At 37.1% G+C, this 19,427-nt stretch overlaps 2 protein-coding genes across 2 annotated transcripts; one reads left to right on the forward strand and one right to left on the reverse strand.

The window, feature by feature from the left end:
• On the forward strand, window positions 1-14,918 carry LOC105387287 (monocyte to macrophage differentiation factor). Its single transcript, XM_011557992.3, has 4 exons — window positions 1-508; window positions 1,008-1,198; window positions 3,740-3,992; window positions 11,338-14,918. Exons 1-4 carry the CDS (start codon window positions 344-346, stop codon window positions 11,524-11,526), a joined length of 798 nt encoding a protein of 265 aa, XP_011556294.1. The 5' UTR covers window positions 1-343; the 3' UTR covers window positions 11,527-14,918.
• Window positions 14,919-16,874: 1,956 nt separating this feature from the next.
• LOC105387286 (arginine--tRNA ligase, cytoplasmic) lies at window positions 16,875-19,214 on the reverse strand. Its single transcript, XM_011557991.3, has one exon. The coding sequence runs from the start codon at window positions 19,081-19,083 to the stop codon at window positions 17,038-17,040; it is 2,046 nt and encodes a 681-aa protein (XP_011556293.3). The 5' UTR covers window positions 19,084-19,214; the 3' UTR covers window positions 16,875-17,037.
• Between the last annotated feature and the right edge of the window lie 213 nt (window positions 19,215-19,427).

Here is a 19,427-nt window from a genome sequence, read left to right on the forward strand (position 1 = left end):
GAGAAAAGCAAGCGGATGAAAATATTACTCGAATGAAACCGCCAAATCGACGATGCGAAGAACATGACTGTGAGATCGACTAACTTTGTTTAAATCAATAAAACATCACTACGAGTTACGAGGGGGGAGTCGGGGAACGAACGAAATGTCAAAATTTTCAAGTTCGTGAGGTGAAGAGTGGATTGGTTGGTTGTGTCTGTTTGTGTTTAGTTTGTTCTAATTAAACCAAATGTAAATTTTAAATTGATTAAAAGTGTAAACAGTACAATATCCCACTACTGTTCTACCTATCATGACCAGTTAACATTTAGCTTCCATACAGTGTAGTGTAATTGTCTGGCAAATGGGTGAAGTTGTAAACTTGTTTTCTGTGATAATAATGAAACTTAAATCTAAGCTGAATGAAAGCAAAATTTATTTCAATTATGATCTTCCATGGGAAAAGTTGAAATCCATAAAATGGATGAATGAACGTGCCACATCGAACCAAGCCTATGTACCAACGAGGGTATGTATTTTAGTTTACCTATGTGCCTATTTTTAGAACTATCGAATTTTTGTACCTATAAAGATATTTTAATGCAACCCTTGCTCACAATGAATATTCTGGCTCAGTTCGACTTTCTAAAGAAAGTATTTAAAGAAACCCTAGTGTGATGTTTTTATTTATAAAATAAAATTGAGTAGTTAGTAGGTAGGAATTTTATTTCATGTAAAACTCTTATTACATGTTATCTCTTCATTTCATGTTAGATCTTCATTATTTCTAAGAGCCATGGTCATGGCAAGAGACTTTACTTATTACAAACTTATAATTTTACTCCTTATTTTTATTAGATGTGCACTTGCTATAGGTAATCTTTTTTTTTATTACAATTACATACATACACTCTTTTGATTAAGTACTTAAAAAAATTAAAAATAATTTAAATACAAATGAAGAATTCACATCATACTGGCTGATATGTAAAATTATTAATAAGTATATTTTTTATTCCATAATACAGGTAGAAAATGTGGCAAATGTGTGCACACATGCCCTCTGTGTGGCGCCAGCTTCCATCGGAGCATGTGAATTGCTCACGCGCTCCGTCAACGCCCCGCAGGCCATAGCTGCCATCGTCTACGGCCTGGCATTGTGCCTCCTCTTTGCGGTATCCACCATCTTCCACTCGGTGTGTTGCTGTGGAGCTGAAACGTAAGTACTATGAAAATGTATATATATATTTGGTTATCTTTATGAATCATTTATTGTTGAAGTCCACTGCTGGCATAACTATAGCTTCTGCTACAAATGGATCTAACTGAGGCTTTAGTTAGATATTTCTCGTGCTAAATTTTAATAGTCAATTTCATATAGGAAGGGCCTAGTAATCATCAGCAGACAATAACTGTCCACTGCTGGACATACCCCTCTCAAAGCTCACCAAAGAGTGCTTGATAACTCTGTCCTTCCTTGCCTGTCCAATACCAGTTACCAAGTTGTCAGTATTTATTAATAAGTACCTACTAAGCTAAAGTTTATTTGATTCTCTATTGGCTCATAAGTGGTCAAAAGTGAAGAATTACTAAATTTCTATGTGAAGGATTTTTTTATTAATATCAAAGAAAAACTAATTTAAAAAAGTTATAATAAGTAGCTTTAATATTTGCATTCCTTTATTATGAAAATTTATTGACCATAAAAAAATAGGAATGCTCAATCAGTTTGACTACAACCCTATGTACCTCCATTAATTTATTGGCTAGTTAACCCAATAGGAAGTAGGTATTAAGTTATTCTCTCATTCCATTGTAATTGGTTCATGAGTGAACAAAGAGTAGGTATTCTAGTTAGCTTAATAATTATAGTATTCATGTGTCCATACGGAAGTGAGAAACCATTGTCCTACATTATAAGCCTACCACTAGCACTCCGATAAAACATTTCAAAATGAAAATAAGTTATTAAAATCTTAGTCAACCCTGGCATACAATGCCCTTTTTGTAACACTACTACACCTATCCAACATAATCTTATGATAATGGTGATTCAAGTAGGCTTTAGCCCGTCTTTAGAATTCCAAACTCAGCAAGCAATTTAAATTTTTATATACATACGAAATAAGATCAAGCCATAGACGTTGCTCAGAATCAGTTGTATGACCATGACCAGCCTGGTATCTCAATTCTTACATCGCCTGTAAAGCCTTAGCATCTTAATCCATCCATACTCTTATGTAGGTACAGTAATATCGATATCTTAAGTACATAAAGACCTTGGTAAATTGCATTGCTATTAGCTCACTGACGCGTGCATGTCTAATATTCCCCTGACTCCGTGTTTTGCTACAACTTATTACATTAGCGCTTTTGTGAGACTTCCAGTAAATGGATTCTATTATGTACTCTAAATATACCTTTGTTACCCTGCGTTACCTGTCTACTGGTCTACCCACGCTCTTTCATCGCATCTCCTGCTTATCTTTTCAAACTATATCTATTTTTATTCCCGACATTATCGAAAGGGCGTCACACCACCATACACTGTTATTGATTACTAGTTGTTGCCACGGACCACGGTCGCCTTAAAAGCCTTCCCACTACATAACACCTGGATAAATTTTTATTTTTCCAAAAATATAAAATACACAGTATCATATGAAGAGGAGTCCCCGATTTCTAATGGATGGTTTCTGAGGGTATTACATACAGATTTTCCTTAGCAACCTATAGTACCGGCACACTAATGTGTGTCTCCGATCTTATAGCAACTATCAAAATGTACAATCATCAACATCCGGTCTCGGTCACACGTCGCGTCGTCCCACGCAACACAATAGTAAACGACGCTGCAGCCGTGAGCACGAGTGCAATGAATGTAATTACAAATTTACAAACTTGTAGGAGGCAAAGGGTGTATAAAATTATATGTGTAAAATTGTAAATACTGACATTTTAGAAAAAGTTACGGTTACAGAACTTAATGAACAATATGCATACATTATTACAAAAAAGGATGAGTACCTTCCAATCGCAAACAGTTTATTGCTAAATTGTGATTACATTCATTGCACTCATGGCTAAAGATCAAAATGTTTTTGTTGACTGTACTTTGTCAAACCGTTAATGTTTTAATTAATTAATAGCTACAAATGAAATTAAGAGCTAATATTGGACTAAGCTATGATTGGACTATCAGTTAAAGAGATTTCATCTAGAAAACCTTCTAGTTCATTTCTAGACTTTGATTTATTATGTTTATGGACGATATAGTTATAAACTCTAGACGGTATAACTATAAGTAAAATGCAATATTACAGTATGTAATATCATGATACATAAAATAGTAGATGCTGACTTGCTTGACTGATGAATGACAGATAAGTGTGATAAGCCGAGATAGATAACCTTAGACTGCGTTACCAGTAGACAAACTGTTTGTTTTGTTAGTTGTCAACAATAAAACCAGGAAACTGTGAACGCTCAGCATCCATTGAGTCGGCGACGAACAGTTTGCCTTCTAGTGACGCAGCCTTATGTACAGCAGTGGACCAGGAGAGTTACTCTATACTGTCGAAAAAGTAACTAACGAGAGCTGTCATGCAATCGGCACGTTTAATACAACGAGATAGAGTCGTGGCTCGCGTAGTAGCGCTCTGAAACTTAGTTTTTCGTCATACAAAGTAACCCCCCTGCACTTCCATCACAATGTGCATCACATCACCCAACAACAGCTACATCTCCACCAATCTTGCAGCAAGATGCGTCACTTCCTGCACCGCTGCGACCGCGCCATGATCTACATCTTCATCGCGAGCTCGTACTTCCCGTGGCTGACGGTCGGCACCCTCTCCTGCTGGATGCTGCGCGAGCTGCGCTGGGGCATCTGGCTGCTGGCCGTGCTCGGCATCACGTACCAGCAGATCTTCCACGAGCGGTACAAGATGCTGGAGCTGCTGATATACCTGGTGATGGGGCTGGGCCCGGCGGCCATCATTGTCACGTCGAACGTATGTTGCGCTTTTGTTTGTTGTTGTGTTTTGTTTTTAGGCCGTGTTCCCACTAGGCAAACTGTTAGCAGCGAGATACTGAGATAGTCAGCGCGAGTAACGCTGCAAACTGCGTACTAAACTAACAGACTGTGAACACTCCATTTGGAATAATCCCTATATGAGCGTACTAAATCGATACGCCGCAAACTCAGTCGGTCGCTTACAGTTTGCCTACTGGGAACATGAACTTAGTGCATGTGAACGGGTGTGGGTGGTTGCTGTTATTAATGCCTTATAATTTGACTATTTATTTACTGCCACGTAGTTTCTAACCAAACGACCGAATCGAATGCGGTATTGCTCTTAAAAAAATAAACTTATTATTTATTATTATTTCTGATAATCAGATTGATTTCAAAATTAGGCATGCTCAGTGCAAGTGATAGTCACGATATAATTAAATTATGTCCGTTGAAGCGAATATCAGCCCGTGATCTCACTATCTGTACTAAAAGATACATTTACATAATTTGACCTGAGAATCCTAAGCATGTGTGTTCATAACTAAGTACTTACCTATATTCACGATCGTGAATACTTCTGAGATACTCGTAGGTACACTAGATTAGCTTCTGGGTTAACGAAGGAATTTCGGGATGAAAGTATCACTCAGGAATTGTTAAATGAAAAAATATTTTTTGAAATCGTAGTATATTTTGAGCATTTAATTCTATACAACTTAACTGTTTACAAATATTTTATCTGTATTAATAGGAACTATTTATTATCTTGTGTGTTTTTATAAGGTATGTTGCTGTTGTGTGTTGTAAGATTTAGATAATTTACAAAGAGCAAACAGTTCATAACAAAAACTAGAAATATCTTTAAAATGAACAAAGCCTAGGTCTTTGCCTTTACTAAACCCGTTTTCCAGTTAGACCGGAATATAAAAACTTCTAAATTACATAATTACTGCGTAGAAGGAGGTCTTTATTGCCAGAAGTTTTTGATAAGTGAATCCATTCCGTGCCGTATCGTTCCTTATGAAACTAGAACACTGATACATCATTTCCTGAACCCAGCTGTTCTGGCTTTGACATGTGACTAACACATACATAGCTATATAGATCGCCTGAGTGGAACGAATGTTCTTCTTGTCAGGAATTTGTCTATGCCACTTCCTTGTCTACTGGTAACAAACAACATGGCTGTACATATTATTTTCCGCATATTACAATAAAAGTTAATTATGCCTTATTGTGAGTGTTTCTACTAATCCTCTACAAATAACCACTGCGCCTACATATATAAATAACAGGTTATGGGCGATATGGCGCAAAGTTACCCAAAGTTGGAAGCTTCAAGCTTCGATAATTGGCTGTTCAGAGTCAAGTGCTTACTAGAAGATAAGCAAATAAAATATGTTTTAGACAGCAAAACCACCGAAAAGAGTGATGAAAAATATAAAACGAACGATGCGAAGGCTAAATGCATCATAGTTCAATGCCTTACGGACAAGCATTTAAACATAACAAAAGAGTGCAACACGGCACAAGAAATGGTAAAAGTTCTAGAAGACACATTCCAAAGAAAGAGTATAATGACTAAGATTCATTTACGAAGAAAATTGCTAAACGTGAAACATGAAAAATTAGAGAAACTAGAAGAGTATTTCGCAAGGTTTGATACCATCGTACGGGAACTGGAATGCACCGGAGAGAAGGTGGAAGAGAAAGATAAAGTCTGTTACATACTGACAGGACTAGAAGAAAGATATGACAGCTTAATAACAGCAATAGAAACAATAAATACAGATATTAAGTTAGAATATGTAAAAGCGAGATTATTAGATGAAGAACTAAAGATGAAGAACAAAAATCCGGAACATACTAGTGAAGAAACAGCATTCCCCAATATAGTGACATGCTACAGATGCAACAAACCAGGAGACATAGCAACAGAGTGCCGAGGAAGAGGAAGAGGACAAAGAAGAGGAACACAATTTCAAGGACGAGGAAACAGAGGTCATGGTCGAGGAAGAGGATATATAGCAAGAGGACAAGGTCATCAATATGGAAACTACAGTCAAGAAGGCCAAAGACATCATGCGAGCCAACAGGGGTCATCGTGGCAGCACACGGCTGCAACTGCATCAGAAGAAAATAAAGAATTTTCATTCATAGCAGGTACACAAAATGATAATTTTAAGAACAACAAAATAGAAAATTGTAAATTAGAGTTCATTGTAGATTCAGGTTGCACAGAGCATCTTATTCAAAGTAAATACGAGAGATATATGTCAGAAATTCAATACTTAGATAAAGAAGTAAAAATATTTATAGCAAATGGAGATTACGTAACAGCAAACAAGAGAGGAAATATTTATGTTACAAGTGATAGCGCAAGTATAAAAATAGACGCACTAATAGTAGAAGACTTGTCATTTAACTTACTTTCTGTAAGAAAAATAGTCCAGAATGATTGTGAAGTAAGGTTTAACTCTGAAACTGTAGAAATTCAGAAGAATAATAATAGCGGTAATAAAATAATAGGATACTGTTCAGGGAAACTATATAAGTTACATACAGAGATAGCTGTAGATAGATGTAACTATGCTAATTTCAGCACCGGAGAAGTATGGCACAGAAGGCTGGGACACCTCAACCGTAGGAGTTTACAAACTATGAACCTACCGGTAAGCAAAAATGTATGCGGTCCATGTATGGAAGGAAAAGGAAAGAGGAAACCATTCCAAAGGATATTGAAACCAAGGTCGCATAGTATAGGCGAATTGATACATACAGATATAGCAGGGCCAGCAAATATCGAAGGTTTAAACGAAGAGCGATATTATCAAACTATAATCGACGACTACTCACACTTTTGCGAAGTGAGACTCCTAAAAATTAAAAGTGAAGCAACAGATAATATTATACACTACATAAATAGATTTGAAAATGAAAAAGGAATAAGAGTTAAGAAAATAAGATGTGACAATGGAGGAGAGTTTAAAAATAGAAAAATGGAATCATTTTGTCAGGAGCGTGGCATTATTATACAGTATACTACCCCATACTCACCACAAAGCAATGGAGTTGCCGAACGCATGAATCAGACGTTATACAACAAAGCCAGAACACAATTGAATCTGCCAAAACATCTATGGGGAGAAGCAATATTATGCTCAGCATATCAGCTAAATCGATGTCCATCATCTGCCATTAACTTTGAGACACCAGAATGCATTATGAGAGGAAAAACAGACCTTTCAAGGCTCAAAACTTTCGGAAGCAAAGCATGGGCTGTGATTTTACCAAGACAAAGTAAATTCGAGGGCAGAGCGAAAGAGGGGAGAATGGTAGGATACGCACCAACTGGATACAGGCTGTGGGATCCAGAGACTAACAAAATAATCATCAGTCGAGATGTAAGATTTGATGAATCAGACATCATATATCAAGAAAAGAAACAGGACAATAATGTAAGATACTACCAAGAAGAAGAACAAGGACAAGAAAATGAACAAGACGAGAATATACAAAGACAAGCTGAAGTGCAAGTTCATGAAGAGATACATCAAGAACTAAGTAGAGAACAAAGAACTAGAAGGCTACCTACATATTTAAAGGATTACGAATTGGAAGAAGACGTTATAGAACAAGAAGCAAACATAGCATTCTGTCTACACATAGAACCTCAAACATATGATGAAGCTATAAAAGAAGGAGAAGGATGGAAAGAAGCAATAGATAATGAGTTAAAATCACACGAACAACTAAACACTTGGACAGAGACAGAACTACCAAATAATAAAAGAGCTATAGACACCCCATTTGGTGTTTTTAGAACAAAGCAAGATGGAAAAAAGAAAGCACGACTAGTAGCAAAAGGTTTTCAAACAGACAACAAGTACAATGTTTACTCACCAGTGGCAAGAATGTCAACTATAAGAATGATGCTAAGCTATGCACTACAGGAAGATCATCAGCTAAGACAATTCGATGTACCAACTGCATTTCTTAATGGCGAATTAAAAGAAGAAGTATATATAAAACCACCAGATGGAGTACAAGTCGGCCAAGGAAAGGTACTGAAGCTAAACAAAGCTTTATATGGTTTGCGAGAAGCACCAAAATGCTGGAATGACAGATTTCACGAGTTCATAATTAAGCAAGGTTTTGAACAATCAAAGCATGATTTCTGCTTATACACGAAAAAAGATGAATGGTTACTGATCTGGGTGGATGACATCATAACAATGGGAAACTGTGTAGAAACTATAAAGAAATTAAAAGAAGAATTCAATGTAAGAGATCTGGGAGAAGTTAAAGAATATATTGGCATGGAAATACATAGAGAGCAGAATATACTAAAAATAAAACAAGAAAAAATGATTAATAAAATAATAGAAAAATTCGGAATGGAATCGTGCAAAGGTGTAAATACGCCGATAGAGGCTACTAAATCCAAAAACAACGAAGAAGAAGATATAATCACAAATGTACCGTATAGAGAACTAATCGGATGTTTAACATACATCTCTACAACATCTAGACCAGATATAACGTACGCAACTTCATACCTCAGCAGGTACTTAGATAAACCAACGAAAGAAAGATGGATTGCGGCTAAGAGAATACTAAGATATTTAAAACAAACTGCAAGTAAATGCTTAACCTATATTAAGAATAAAGATTCGCAGAAGAGATTATTAGCCTACAGTGACGCGGATTGGGCAAGCGACAGTCAAGACAGGAAAAGCGTAAGTGGCTGCGCTATATTTTACTGCGACAATTTAATTTCATGGTTTTCAAAGAAACAGTGCACCGTCTCATTATCATCTGCAGAGGCTGAATATGTGGCTGCTGCAATGGTAACATCGGAGCTAATATATTTAAAAGGTATATCAGCTAACTTCAATATGGATATTGATGCATACCTACTTGTTGATAATCAAAGTGCGATTAGAATGATTGAATGTAACGAAAATAGTAAGCGCACCAAACACATCGATATTAAGTTTCATTTTGTGAAAGATGCGGTATGTAATAAGAATATTGTTGTATCGTATGTATCTACGCAACAAAATGTAGCCGATATATTTACTAAACCGTTGAGTACTGTAAAACACAATTACTTTGTAATGAAACTCTTTATTATATAAAATACGAAGTAAGTTTGTAAAGCTAAGAATGTTATATTATAAGTTGTTTTAATGTTTGAACGCATATGAAGAAAAGAAGTGTTATAAGTTTATTTCATTGCAATATTTAATTAGAAATTTAATATTGAGAGGGGGTGTCAGGAATTTGTCTATCTATGCCACTTCCTTGTCTACTGGTAACAAACAACATGGCTGTACATATTATTTTCCGCATATTACAATAAAAGTTAATTATGCCTAATTGTGAGTGTTTCTACTAATCCTCTACAAATAACCACTGCGCCTACATATATAAATAACACTTCTTTCGAATTCTAGGTCAGGCTGTGGTGGTGTATTCAGGTACCTACCTAGCGGTAGGCTTCTAGAAAATTTACCCTTTTCTAAGGTTACGTTTTGCGATATATTACACGGTGCTCGGCCTTCTTACAAAACGCAAAGTATAGTTTCGGGTTCGACCACCGAAATCTAAATAATTATTGAATATCTGATCTAAAATCAATTAGGCGTTTTAATCTGTTCTAAATTAACATGAATATAAGTCCCAAATATGCTCACAATTTTCCTAAGTGAACGTAAAACTGCTTAGGAGTAAATTTGCAGCTTGCCTTGACATACAGTTTCCTTCGCTTGCTAGGCCTATGCCCTCTGCATAGCCTCTTTCATATAGCCAAGTCACCTGTTTTAATATCTTCACTGCGACAGAACCTCACTTCCGTTCGAGCGGTTTAGCTTGGTAGAGGCAACGATAGTCATACGTTGTGTATGTTGAGCGTTATGCAACACTGTTACCTATGGCAATTTTCTATTCTATTAGGCATGTATATTTTGGTGGTGTCTGTCTCTGCATCAGGCTTATTTTATACCGTATTTGGTTATTACATTACAATGCGCGTTATGTATAGGTTAGATAAGAATCGTAAAAAAAATATTATAAGTGAAGTTAACAATGGGTTTAGTGTATGAAAGGACATTTAAAATGCTGTCAGTTGTTAAATCTATAGTTTATCTTTCCGTGAGGTCAAGGCTTGTAACCTGTGCCACAGAGAAATATTTTCTTTATGTTAATCACGTATTAGCTGCGTATTATAAGTACGAAGTACATCTACATTAATTATTCATGTCTTTTCTTATAAGATGTAGTGGGAGACTAAACTTGTTATTATACTTCGTGTAAATTGTTAGTTAATTATTTTCTCCATAACTCATAACATCTAATGGTACTGTGATGTAGTGTATTATGTATGAATTTGGCTTCTTATGGGCGATAATCTTTTCCTGCAAAATGATATACTTGTGAATAGGTAAATGACAAACCACTTTCGTCTTACCTAGTTGTGTCCCTGATACAAGTGTATAGCAAAGAGCAGTACAGCCATCACAATGTATCATTAAATCGAGCAGTATCTATGAAATACATTACATTAAACACGCTTGTCGATTACATTATTACAGGACCTATGTACCTGTGACATCAGCACGGATTTAGCCAATCCAAATATACATTAGTACAAATTAGTATTAGCACGAGTGTCGTGTCTATTTTAGGATGAATCTGCGATCTCACGTGGTGGCAACATTTATTTTTAGCCTGTTTTTTGCGGGTTAGCAATAGAAGTAGTTACTACTTATTGTTTAAAGGGGTATTGAACATAGTCTTGCTATCTTATAGCACTAAATATGATTAACGTGTCTATTTTTTACTAAGGTTATTATCATGAGAGTCTTAAGTAATTATTTGACTATAGATATTTAGGATTAGAACTTTGCCTTCATAAATTAAACTTATCGTACAGAAAGCGTGACATTATCAATTCTCGATGTATTGTGTATGTGTTACAAAATAGATAACTGCATATAAATGTATAACACTCGATTTAACTGACAAAATAAGTAACTAATAACTACACACGCCCAAAACACCACGCCTCGTAATATAGAAAAGGTTCTGCACAAATATAAGCACAGACAGTAGAAATTTCGAAGTGGCATGATTAGAAATTAATTGGTACCGACAGAACTACAAATTCAAAATTCTAAAACCGATATTATTTGCCATATTCAAAACACCTGGTGTTTGCCTGGTGTTGACTCAGCTCGTAATTCAGAACAGCTTTCGGGTGACCAGCTATACCTTTTTTAACACCCTGTATAACAATGAATGAATAAACCATCCAACAAAGCCTTTCTCTCTTCCAGCACCACATCCCGGCGATGCAAGACCTGAAGCTGGGCGGCATGCTGTACCTGATCGGGGTGTTCTTCTTCAAGTCGGACGGGCGCATCCCGTTCGCGCACGCCATCTGGCACGTGTTCGTGGCATTCGCTGCCAGCGTGCACTACCTCGCTATACTGCGGTATCTGTTCCCGGGGGTTGAATCTCAGTAGAATGTTGGGGGGTTTGTTTGCTAGACGGCGGGGAAAGAAGGTTTGGAAAAGATTGGTTAGCGTACCACCATCGGAAGTCTTAAGCAGCAGTGCATAGTTTAGTCTGGCATAACTTGTATGGATCTTACAGATGTTTGATTGATAGCAAATGCATATAACTAATAATATAATAACTATTGCTAATGTTTCGGTGGTGGTATGGTTCGTAGCTGTTAGCGTTTGATACTCACGCGTTAAAGATTTGTGTTTTAAATTGAGAAAAATAGATCTGAAGTTCTAAAACAGATGAGCCGATTGTGATACGATGTGTTTTTCGTTTAAGAAATGATTTCATAGCAAGTGTTCTCAGTAATAGATCTCGTTTAACACAATCGGTTTATTCGTTTAAACGTTTCATCAGTCCAATCTTCTTTAGGCGTCTAGCAGGCTGCGGAGTCGGTGTAATGAGCACTGGCCGACGCTCCATTACTCTATTAAATGTAGCTCTCTAACGACCGGCCAATCGGCCGCCTCAACTCGTTTAGCCACCAATTTGCTCGACAATGACGAGTGTCGCCGGCACCCAGGTCACTAGCATAGGCACAGATCATAAGATCGAAACTTCTATGAAGCATCACCAAACAATTCTAGGATGGAAAGAGCATTTCTTAAATTTAATTCAACGGAAAATGATTCTCCATTTATGAACTGTGACTTATACAGTCTCTTTGTTAAGTTTAATCTTGTAGTAGCTATCGATAAATTCTTGGTCCTTTATTTCATGCTGTGAGGTAGTTTGCAAACTTGTGTGAGTATTTGCAGTATCTGCGTATAGTACATGTCAAGATTATAACAGTTTTCTTGGCAATGCGGGCTATATCACGTGCAGTCAGTTGTTTATAAATCCAGTTGCGTATCCACATCCACATGATGTTAGTGCCGTCACTGATAAATGTTATAATTACCGGACTATGGCCTCTGACGTGTGGTATATAGCTCATCTCTAGCCATATTATGTATTTAGTAGGTAATGTGTCTATGTAAACAGCATGAAATGCAGACGCCCAAAAATACTCTAGATTCTCCCATGTGTATATTTTGAAAATGATTGTTGATAGATAAATGTATTGTTGTTGTAGAAAATTAGTAGTCTTATCTCAGAAAAAAATCAAGACCAATTCCAACCCTTTTATAGATATTTAATGTACATACATATGTACATAATTGGAGTTTTTAGAAACATTTATTACTTATTATATTTATACTTCTATCCAATTTTTCTATTATACACCAAATTGTGAATTTCCCTTAGTGTAGAAATGTACCTATTACACAAAGGTGAACCTTTTAGCCGTAGATACCTAGTTAGATAGAAGAGCCATGTTTGTAAGTGTATTTTTTATAAGTAGGTAGTTAACTTCCCGTTGTAGATTTCTAACAGTTTTTTTATGATAAAATCATTGCTCAAGCATACTTTCTAATCCTTTGCTAGCCTTCCAAATAGAGAAAAGCATGTTAGGTAATACCTAGGTAAATAGTAATACATAAGATTAACCTAGGTTATTTAAAATGTAACTTTATCTTATATTAATGATAAAGTCCGTTACCCATCTTCTTACCGGTAATTTTAGTGTCAAAGAATTTTAAACTTTACTGTTTTAATTGTTGAGCTTTTATTGAGAGTTACATTAATTTGTGAATGCGAATGAATTAGATAGAACAATTGAAATTGGGGCAAACATCGATAAGTGCATGACTGATTACAATGTACGCTGTGTCATGTGCCCCAGTACCCTTTCAACTTTCATACGGATAGCCGGTAGTTAAATTGCATGCAATAGAGTCACGTTTCTAATCTATTCCTTAGATTAGCATTTTGTAATCTCAATACCTATTTCAGATTATATTTAAATACGTAGTTAAGGTTGGAATATGGTTTGAATTCTTGCCATTTTCCAACCTAACATAAACACTCACGCCTGTACCCTATCTAATACATGTTTACGACTGGTCTATGTAAATCACTTTATTGAAAGGGACGTTATTTACTTATATTTAATTCCATTATTGCAGTTAGCAAACTCTAGTCATGACATAATTTTTTTTATTTTATATTTACCAACCAAATTTTATGAAAATATGTACCTACCTTCTTGTAATAGTCCTATATAGAACTCGTAGAATATTTTGTATAAAAAATAAATATTTGTTTAATATTTTAAACGAAAGCTGTTATTTTCGTAAGTATATTTATATCCGGATATTCAAAGTTGAATGCAGGGTAAAAAAAATGATTAAGAATATTATGTAAAATCAAAATACCCACTTACCGCACCGGCTACTAAATATACATACATTAATATAGGTACTTTATAGTACGAATTTGTAGAAAAATATCGGTTATTAAAACAAATTTCCAATAACTATCTAGACATACACCACTAGAAATAACATATCAGAAAATCAGAAGTTTAGTTTTTTTTTGGGTAAGTATTTAAGTTTAATTTAAGTATTTAAAGTGTATATCTACTTCTTTGGCTAGTTATAATCAGGAATATATATGTTTTTTACCCAGAATTTTGCTTATTTCTATTATATAAATGGTGTATGCCTTTCGCAAAAAACGTTGGTCCTTTCTTAATAGGACGAGATGGAAGACTACAACTGTTACACGTAAGGTCTATTGTCGAGTAAGAGTGAAATAAGCTTTATTATGTGCCAACAGGGAAGAAAAGTAAAGATATGTGAAGTAGGCATGACTTCAAGCTTCCATCGGCTACCTAAAGTTTATGTCACACAAGAAAACATTTTGTATAAAAAGTATAAGGGAGCCAATAGAAAGTTCTCATGCAGATAAATTAGAAAAAAAAACACTCACATCTTGTACTAATGTACTCCCTTGCGGGGTAGGCAGAGGTGCATTGCTGCACCCACTTTTCGAGTGTTATGTTAGTCCCAATGTAATAGGGGGCGGGCCGTTCATGCAAATACTTTACTTTTGATGTGAGATTAGTCACTATTTACATTGGCTTCATTGGCAATAAACCTGGTATCCTCATGATGACATAGCATTATTCACACCACAGGGAATGTATTTTCCAATATCATACCAACACAATGGATCTCAGTTAGCTAATAGTTGGTACTTTATAAACTAGGGTTAAATTCGATTTCAACTTAAGCATACCAGGTTTATTTGTACTGTGGTTTAAATATCCATATACTTATCTACCTTTATTTTAATTGAATGTTATATTGAAATGGAATGCATGTTGTAAAAATGTGACCAATGTCAACGTATAACACTCCTCTCGTATTAATTAGAATTTTTTACCTTTAATAAGTAGTATTCCTAGATATTTGTCTAGGTACATAGAATCCTCAGAAATTGATGTTTCCCACCTTCATAAAAATATTTGATAAATTATTAAATACCGATTTACAGGAAATCTCTAATGTTATAGAAAAATACTTTTAGATTGTTGTCTATTATAACTCGATTTGTATTGTCATAGATGGTAATGTTAAATTTAATATAATAATTGTAACATGATAAGGATCTTAACCCAGTGATGGATAGCTACATACATTATAGGTAATGTCCTAACGGATAATTACTACACTCGCGAGCAACCAAATCGACTCAAGCCTTGACGGCGCAAACATACATTAATACAAGTAAAATTATGAATAGAAATAATAAAAATGATATGTCATTTAAAAGCTTAAGATGTCAGCTTTAATTTGATATCATTATTATTGAAATCCATTCATCATTTTTGAAATAAATGATGTCTGAACGCAATTGTAGGAAAAACGGGAATTTAGGAAAAAAGGGTATGGGTATCGTATTATACAAATTAAACAAAAAATGTTAAGATAAAAATTTATTTATTTAAATCAATACTTTGTATTGCCCCCTCTTGCCCTAATTACAGCCTGCAGCCTGTTTCTCATAGACCTTATCAACTTTTTGACAGTTTCCTGAGGAATGCCGTCCCACTCCTCTAATAAAGCTGTCTTCAGCTCGTCCACGCTTGCAGGGACTGGATTCCTGGCCCGAACTCTTCTTTTGAGCTCGTCCCATAAGTGTTCGATGGGATTCAGGTCAGGACTGAGCGCAGGCCAGTCCATCGTGCGCAATTCCTTCTCTCTCAGAAACTGCCGACTGACTCGTGCCGTGTGGCAGCGGGCATTGTCGTGCATTAGCACGAAGTCTTCACCGACAAATTCTGCATAGGGCACAACATGACCGAGTAGAATGTCGGTGATGTACCGATCAGCTGTTAACCCGCCTCCTCGGCCGCCTCCAGGCACGAAAACAAGTGCGGTTTTTCCCTCTAGAGAAATACCAGCCCACATCATGCAGGAACCGCCGCCATATGCTACTGTTTCAGCGAAACAACATTGGGCAAATCGTTCCCCCGGACGCCGGTAGACCCGGCCTCTCCTGTCACTGCCATGCAGACACACTCTGCACTCATCAGTAAACAGGACCGACCGCCATTGCGCAATGCTCCAATCGAGATGCTCTCGAGCAAACTGAAGACGCGCTTGTCGGTGGCCTGCAGTCAATTTGGGGCCTGATGCAGGTCTTTTTGGTGTCAAGTTGGCTTCCTTCAAGCGTCTTCTCACTGTCCACTCGCTGACAGCCACTTGTCGTACACGTCTCAGTTCTTGCTGCACATCAACGCCCGTAAGGTGTCGATTGCGCAGCGAGGTTGAGACAATGAAGCGGTCGTCTCTCTCTGAAGTGCAGCGGTGGCGGCCCGTTCTTGGTCTTCGATTGAAGGCACCAGTCTCTTGGAACCGTCTGTATACTCGGGATACAGCAGACTGGCTCAAGTGGAGCTGGGCAGCGACTGCTCGCTGACTTAACCCTTGTTGCAGCAAGGCAACAACTTGAGCAGCTTCTTCTGGTGTGGTATCCATGGGTTTGCGAAAACAAGGAATACAATGCAACGAGATGTGTACCGGTCAACTTGCAACAAGCGACTGATAAGGTACACCGGATGTGGAAAGGTTTTATAGCGGGATCAGGTAGCGCAAGGCGTGGATTCCTAATGAGGTAATTAACACTGACGGGCAATTAAAATGCGTCATTAAATCTGCGCTTAGTTTTTTTTTATGGTATTGATCTTAATTGAAAGCCTAATTCTTCAGCTTTCGAATGACATATCACTTTTATATTTACCATTTATCGTTTTAGGAAAATCAATGTATATGTGCGCCGTGAAGGCTTGAGTCGATTTGGTTGCTCGCGAGTGTAGATATACTTCGTGATTGTTACCTTTGATAATGGAGCCTGGTATAGTTTTGTAGAGGTTTTGGGAACTCAATAAATATTTCCAAAAAGCACATGACTTGTTTTGTTTCATTATAAATATTTATTAAAGATAGTTACATACATACTTACACACCGACTTTACTTAGGTAATTAAATTACTTTTAATGATGATAGAAATATGTAGGTAATGAAGGAGTAAATAATAAGTGATGTTAGTCAAACACAATAGAAAAAGAATATGAAATTTACATTTTGGATACTGTCTTGATGCCTAAAATGTCTAGGCATTTCTCCATGAGGCGGGCGGTGACCTCGCAGAGCATCAGCCGCTCGTAGTAAATCTTCACGATCTTGCCGTCCTTGTCCTTCTCCACACAGTAGCACTTGTCATAGAACTCGGTGAACGCTGATGATATCTCATACAAATATTCACACAAACTGTGCAAATATAAATCATTGGCTACTTTCAAAATTACTTCTGGCAATCTCAACAGTACTTTTCCCAGTTTCCACTCTGCTTCATGTGTCAGTTTGAAGCCTGTTTTCTTGGCCTCAGCCAGCAAGGCTTCCTCTGAGATCTGGGCCGTCCTCGCGATGGACCTGATGCGAGTCAGAGCATACAACAGGTACACTGCTGTGTTACCTTTATCATCCAACATTTTGTCAAACGAAAATACATAGTCATTCACCCTATTGTGGGAGAGGTCTGCATATTTGATGCAGCCATATGCTACAGCTTTTTGTGCTTTCTCCAACTCTTCTGGGCTCAGCACCTTGTCCCGACCTTTCTCAACCAGCTTCTCCAATGACCTTTTCAGTCCCTCCTCAATCAGATCAATTAATTTAATTGTGTCTCCAGACCTTGTCTTAAATTTCTTCTTGTCTTCTCCTAGCACAACTCCGAATACAACATTTTCCACCTTCTGGTGTGGTTTGAGGATCCCGGCTCTCTTTGCACATGCTTCAATAGTCACAAAGTGTGTGTGCTGCCCAGCATCTGCCACATAGATGAACCGGTCGCCCTTCTCCTCTTCAACCCTTTGTCTGATTGTGGCCATGTCAGATGTATCATAAGTGTACCCACCATCTGACTTGACTATTGTCAGCGGGATGCCTTCATGAGTATCAGGATTACCCCACATGATGTACCGGCCTTCATCTTCCTCCAAATACCCATTTTCTTTTAAATACTTAACTGTAGCCACCATTCTGTCTTGATAGAAAGATTCTCCCCTGTCTATGATTTTTATATCAAGGTGGTCATAAATCTTCTGGAACTCTAGTCGGGAGACTTCACAGATTTTCTTCCATGCTGCTATGTAGTCAGGGTCTCCTGACTGTAGCTTTACTACACAGGCATAGGCTCGCTTCTTGAACACTTCATCTTCATCAAACCTCTTCTTGGATTCCTTGTAGAATGCTTGCAAATCAGAGATTGGAGGGGAATGAGTTTTGTAATTTGGGAACTTATCTTGAAGGTGAGCTATGAGCATGCCAAACTGTGTGCCCCAGTCCCCAAGGTGGTTGATCCGGAGTACATCATGCTCCAGGAACTCCAGCAGCCGGCAGATGCTGTCACCAATAATAGTTGACCGAAGATGCCCCACATGCATCTCCTTAGCAATATTAGGAGATGAGAAGTCAACTATCACCCTCTCCCGCTTGACAGGTGGTGGCTTAATGCCAAAGCGGAAAATGGAATTAAGTACATGTTCTACTAATGACTTGTTGAGGTAGATATTGAGGAAGCCTGCTCCAGCTACTTCTATCTTTTCTATAAGAGGTGAAGTGGGAGTTTTATTGAGAATGTTGTTAGCCACTTCCCTTGGGTTAGTCTTTACGTTTTTAGCTTTCAGTAGTTGGGCTATAGCCATGGAAGAGTTGCACTGGTAATCACCAAACTTGGGATTATTTCCAGATAAAGTTATTATTATAGGTGGGTCTTCAAGATCTGGATATGCCGAACCTATGGCCACTTCGAATATGTTTTTCAATTCCTCCAATATACAGAAGTTGCTTTCGACCGAGTTGATATCGGTTATCAAAGACGGCCTTTTTCGTGGCTCCTTCTTGACTGCTTTTGAAGAACTTTCAGCTTTGATTGCATTTTCAAGAACTTCCAAACGATGCTTTAGTTTTTCATTTTCTGAGGCTAACTTATCAAGTCGTTCATCACCGACGAAGCTCAAGTCACCCTTAGCCAGCTTGTTTAATTCTTCTTCAATGGCTGAGGCTTCTTTTTCCGCTTTACTCGTGCGTTCTTCCAGCTTGGCATGTTCCCGATCTGCCATGGCAAAAGCTTCGGCTGACGCAGCTTATTTTCTTTTAATATTTGCACCGAAATCCTGGCGCAACTTTTGCTATTATTTGATTCAAAAATATTTTTAGGTTACCTGTCATTTCCAAGCAAGGAGCACGTCACGTCACCGGTCATCAACACAGAACAGAATGTCACTTCACTGATGGCGTTGTTATCAAAATTTTCTAATCAAAAGTTACAGGCTCCAGGCAGAATCTCAGAATAATAATTATTATTAGGTTCACAGGTTTATTAAATTATTATTAACTATTTAGTGTTATACATTAGGTACAATACAATGCCCACAAAACTTACATTTGATTTGCGGCTTTCATT

The sequence above is a fragment of the Plutella xylostella genome, chromosome 3, assembly GCF_932276165.1.
Source record: "Plutella xylostella chromosome 3, ilPluXylo3.1, whole genome shotgun sequence".
Taxonomy (NCBI): Eukaryota; Metazoa; Arthropoda; class Insecta; order Lepidoptera; family Plutellidae; genus Plutella; species Plutella xylostella.

Excerpts from the sequence above, each read along its gene's own strand:
- LOC105387286 (XM_011557991.3), bottom strand. The coding sequence starts at position 19,083 with ATGGCAGATCGGGAACATGCCAAGCTGGAAGAACGCACGAGTAAAGCG.
- LOC105387287 (XM_011557992.3), top strand. The coding sequence starts at position 344 with ATGGGTGAAGTTGTAAACTTGTTTTCTGTGATAATAATGAAACTTAAA. Across the intron at positions 509-1,007 it reads AAGCCTATGTACCAACGAGG|GTAGAAAATGTGGCAAATGT; the intron begins GTATGTATTTTA and ends TCCATAATACAG. Across the intron at positions 3,993-11,337 it reads CCATCATTGTCACGTCGAAC|CACCACATCCCGGCGATGCA; the intron begins GTATGTTGCGCT and ends TCTCTCTTCCAG.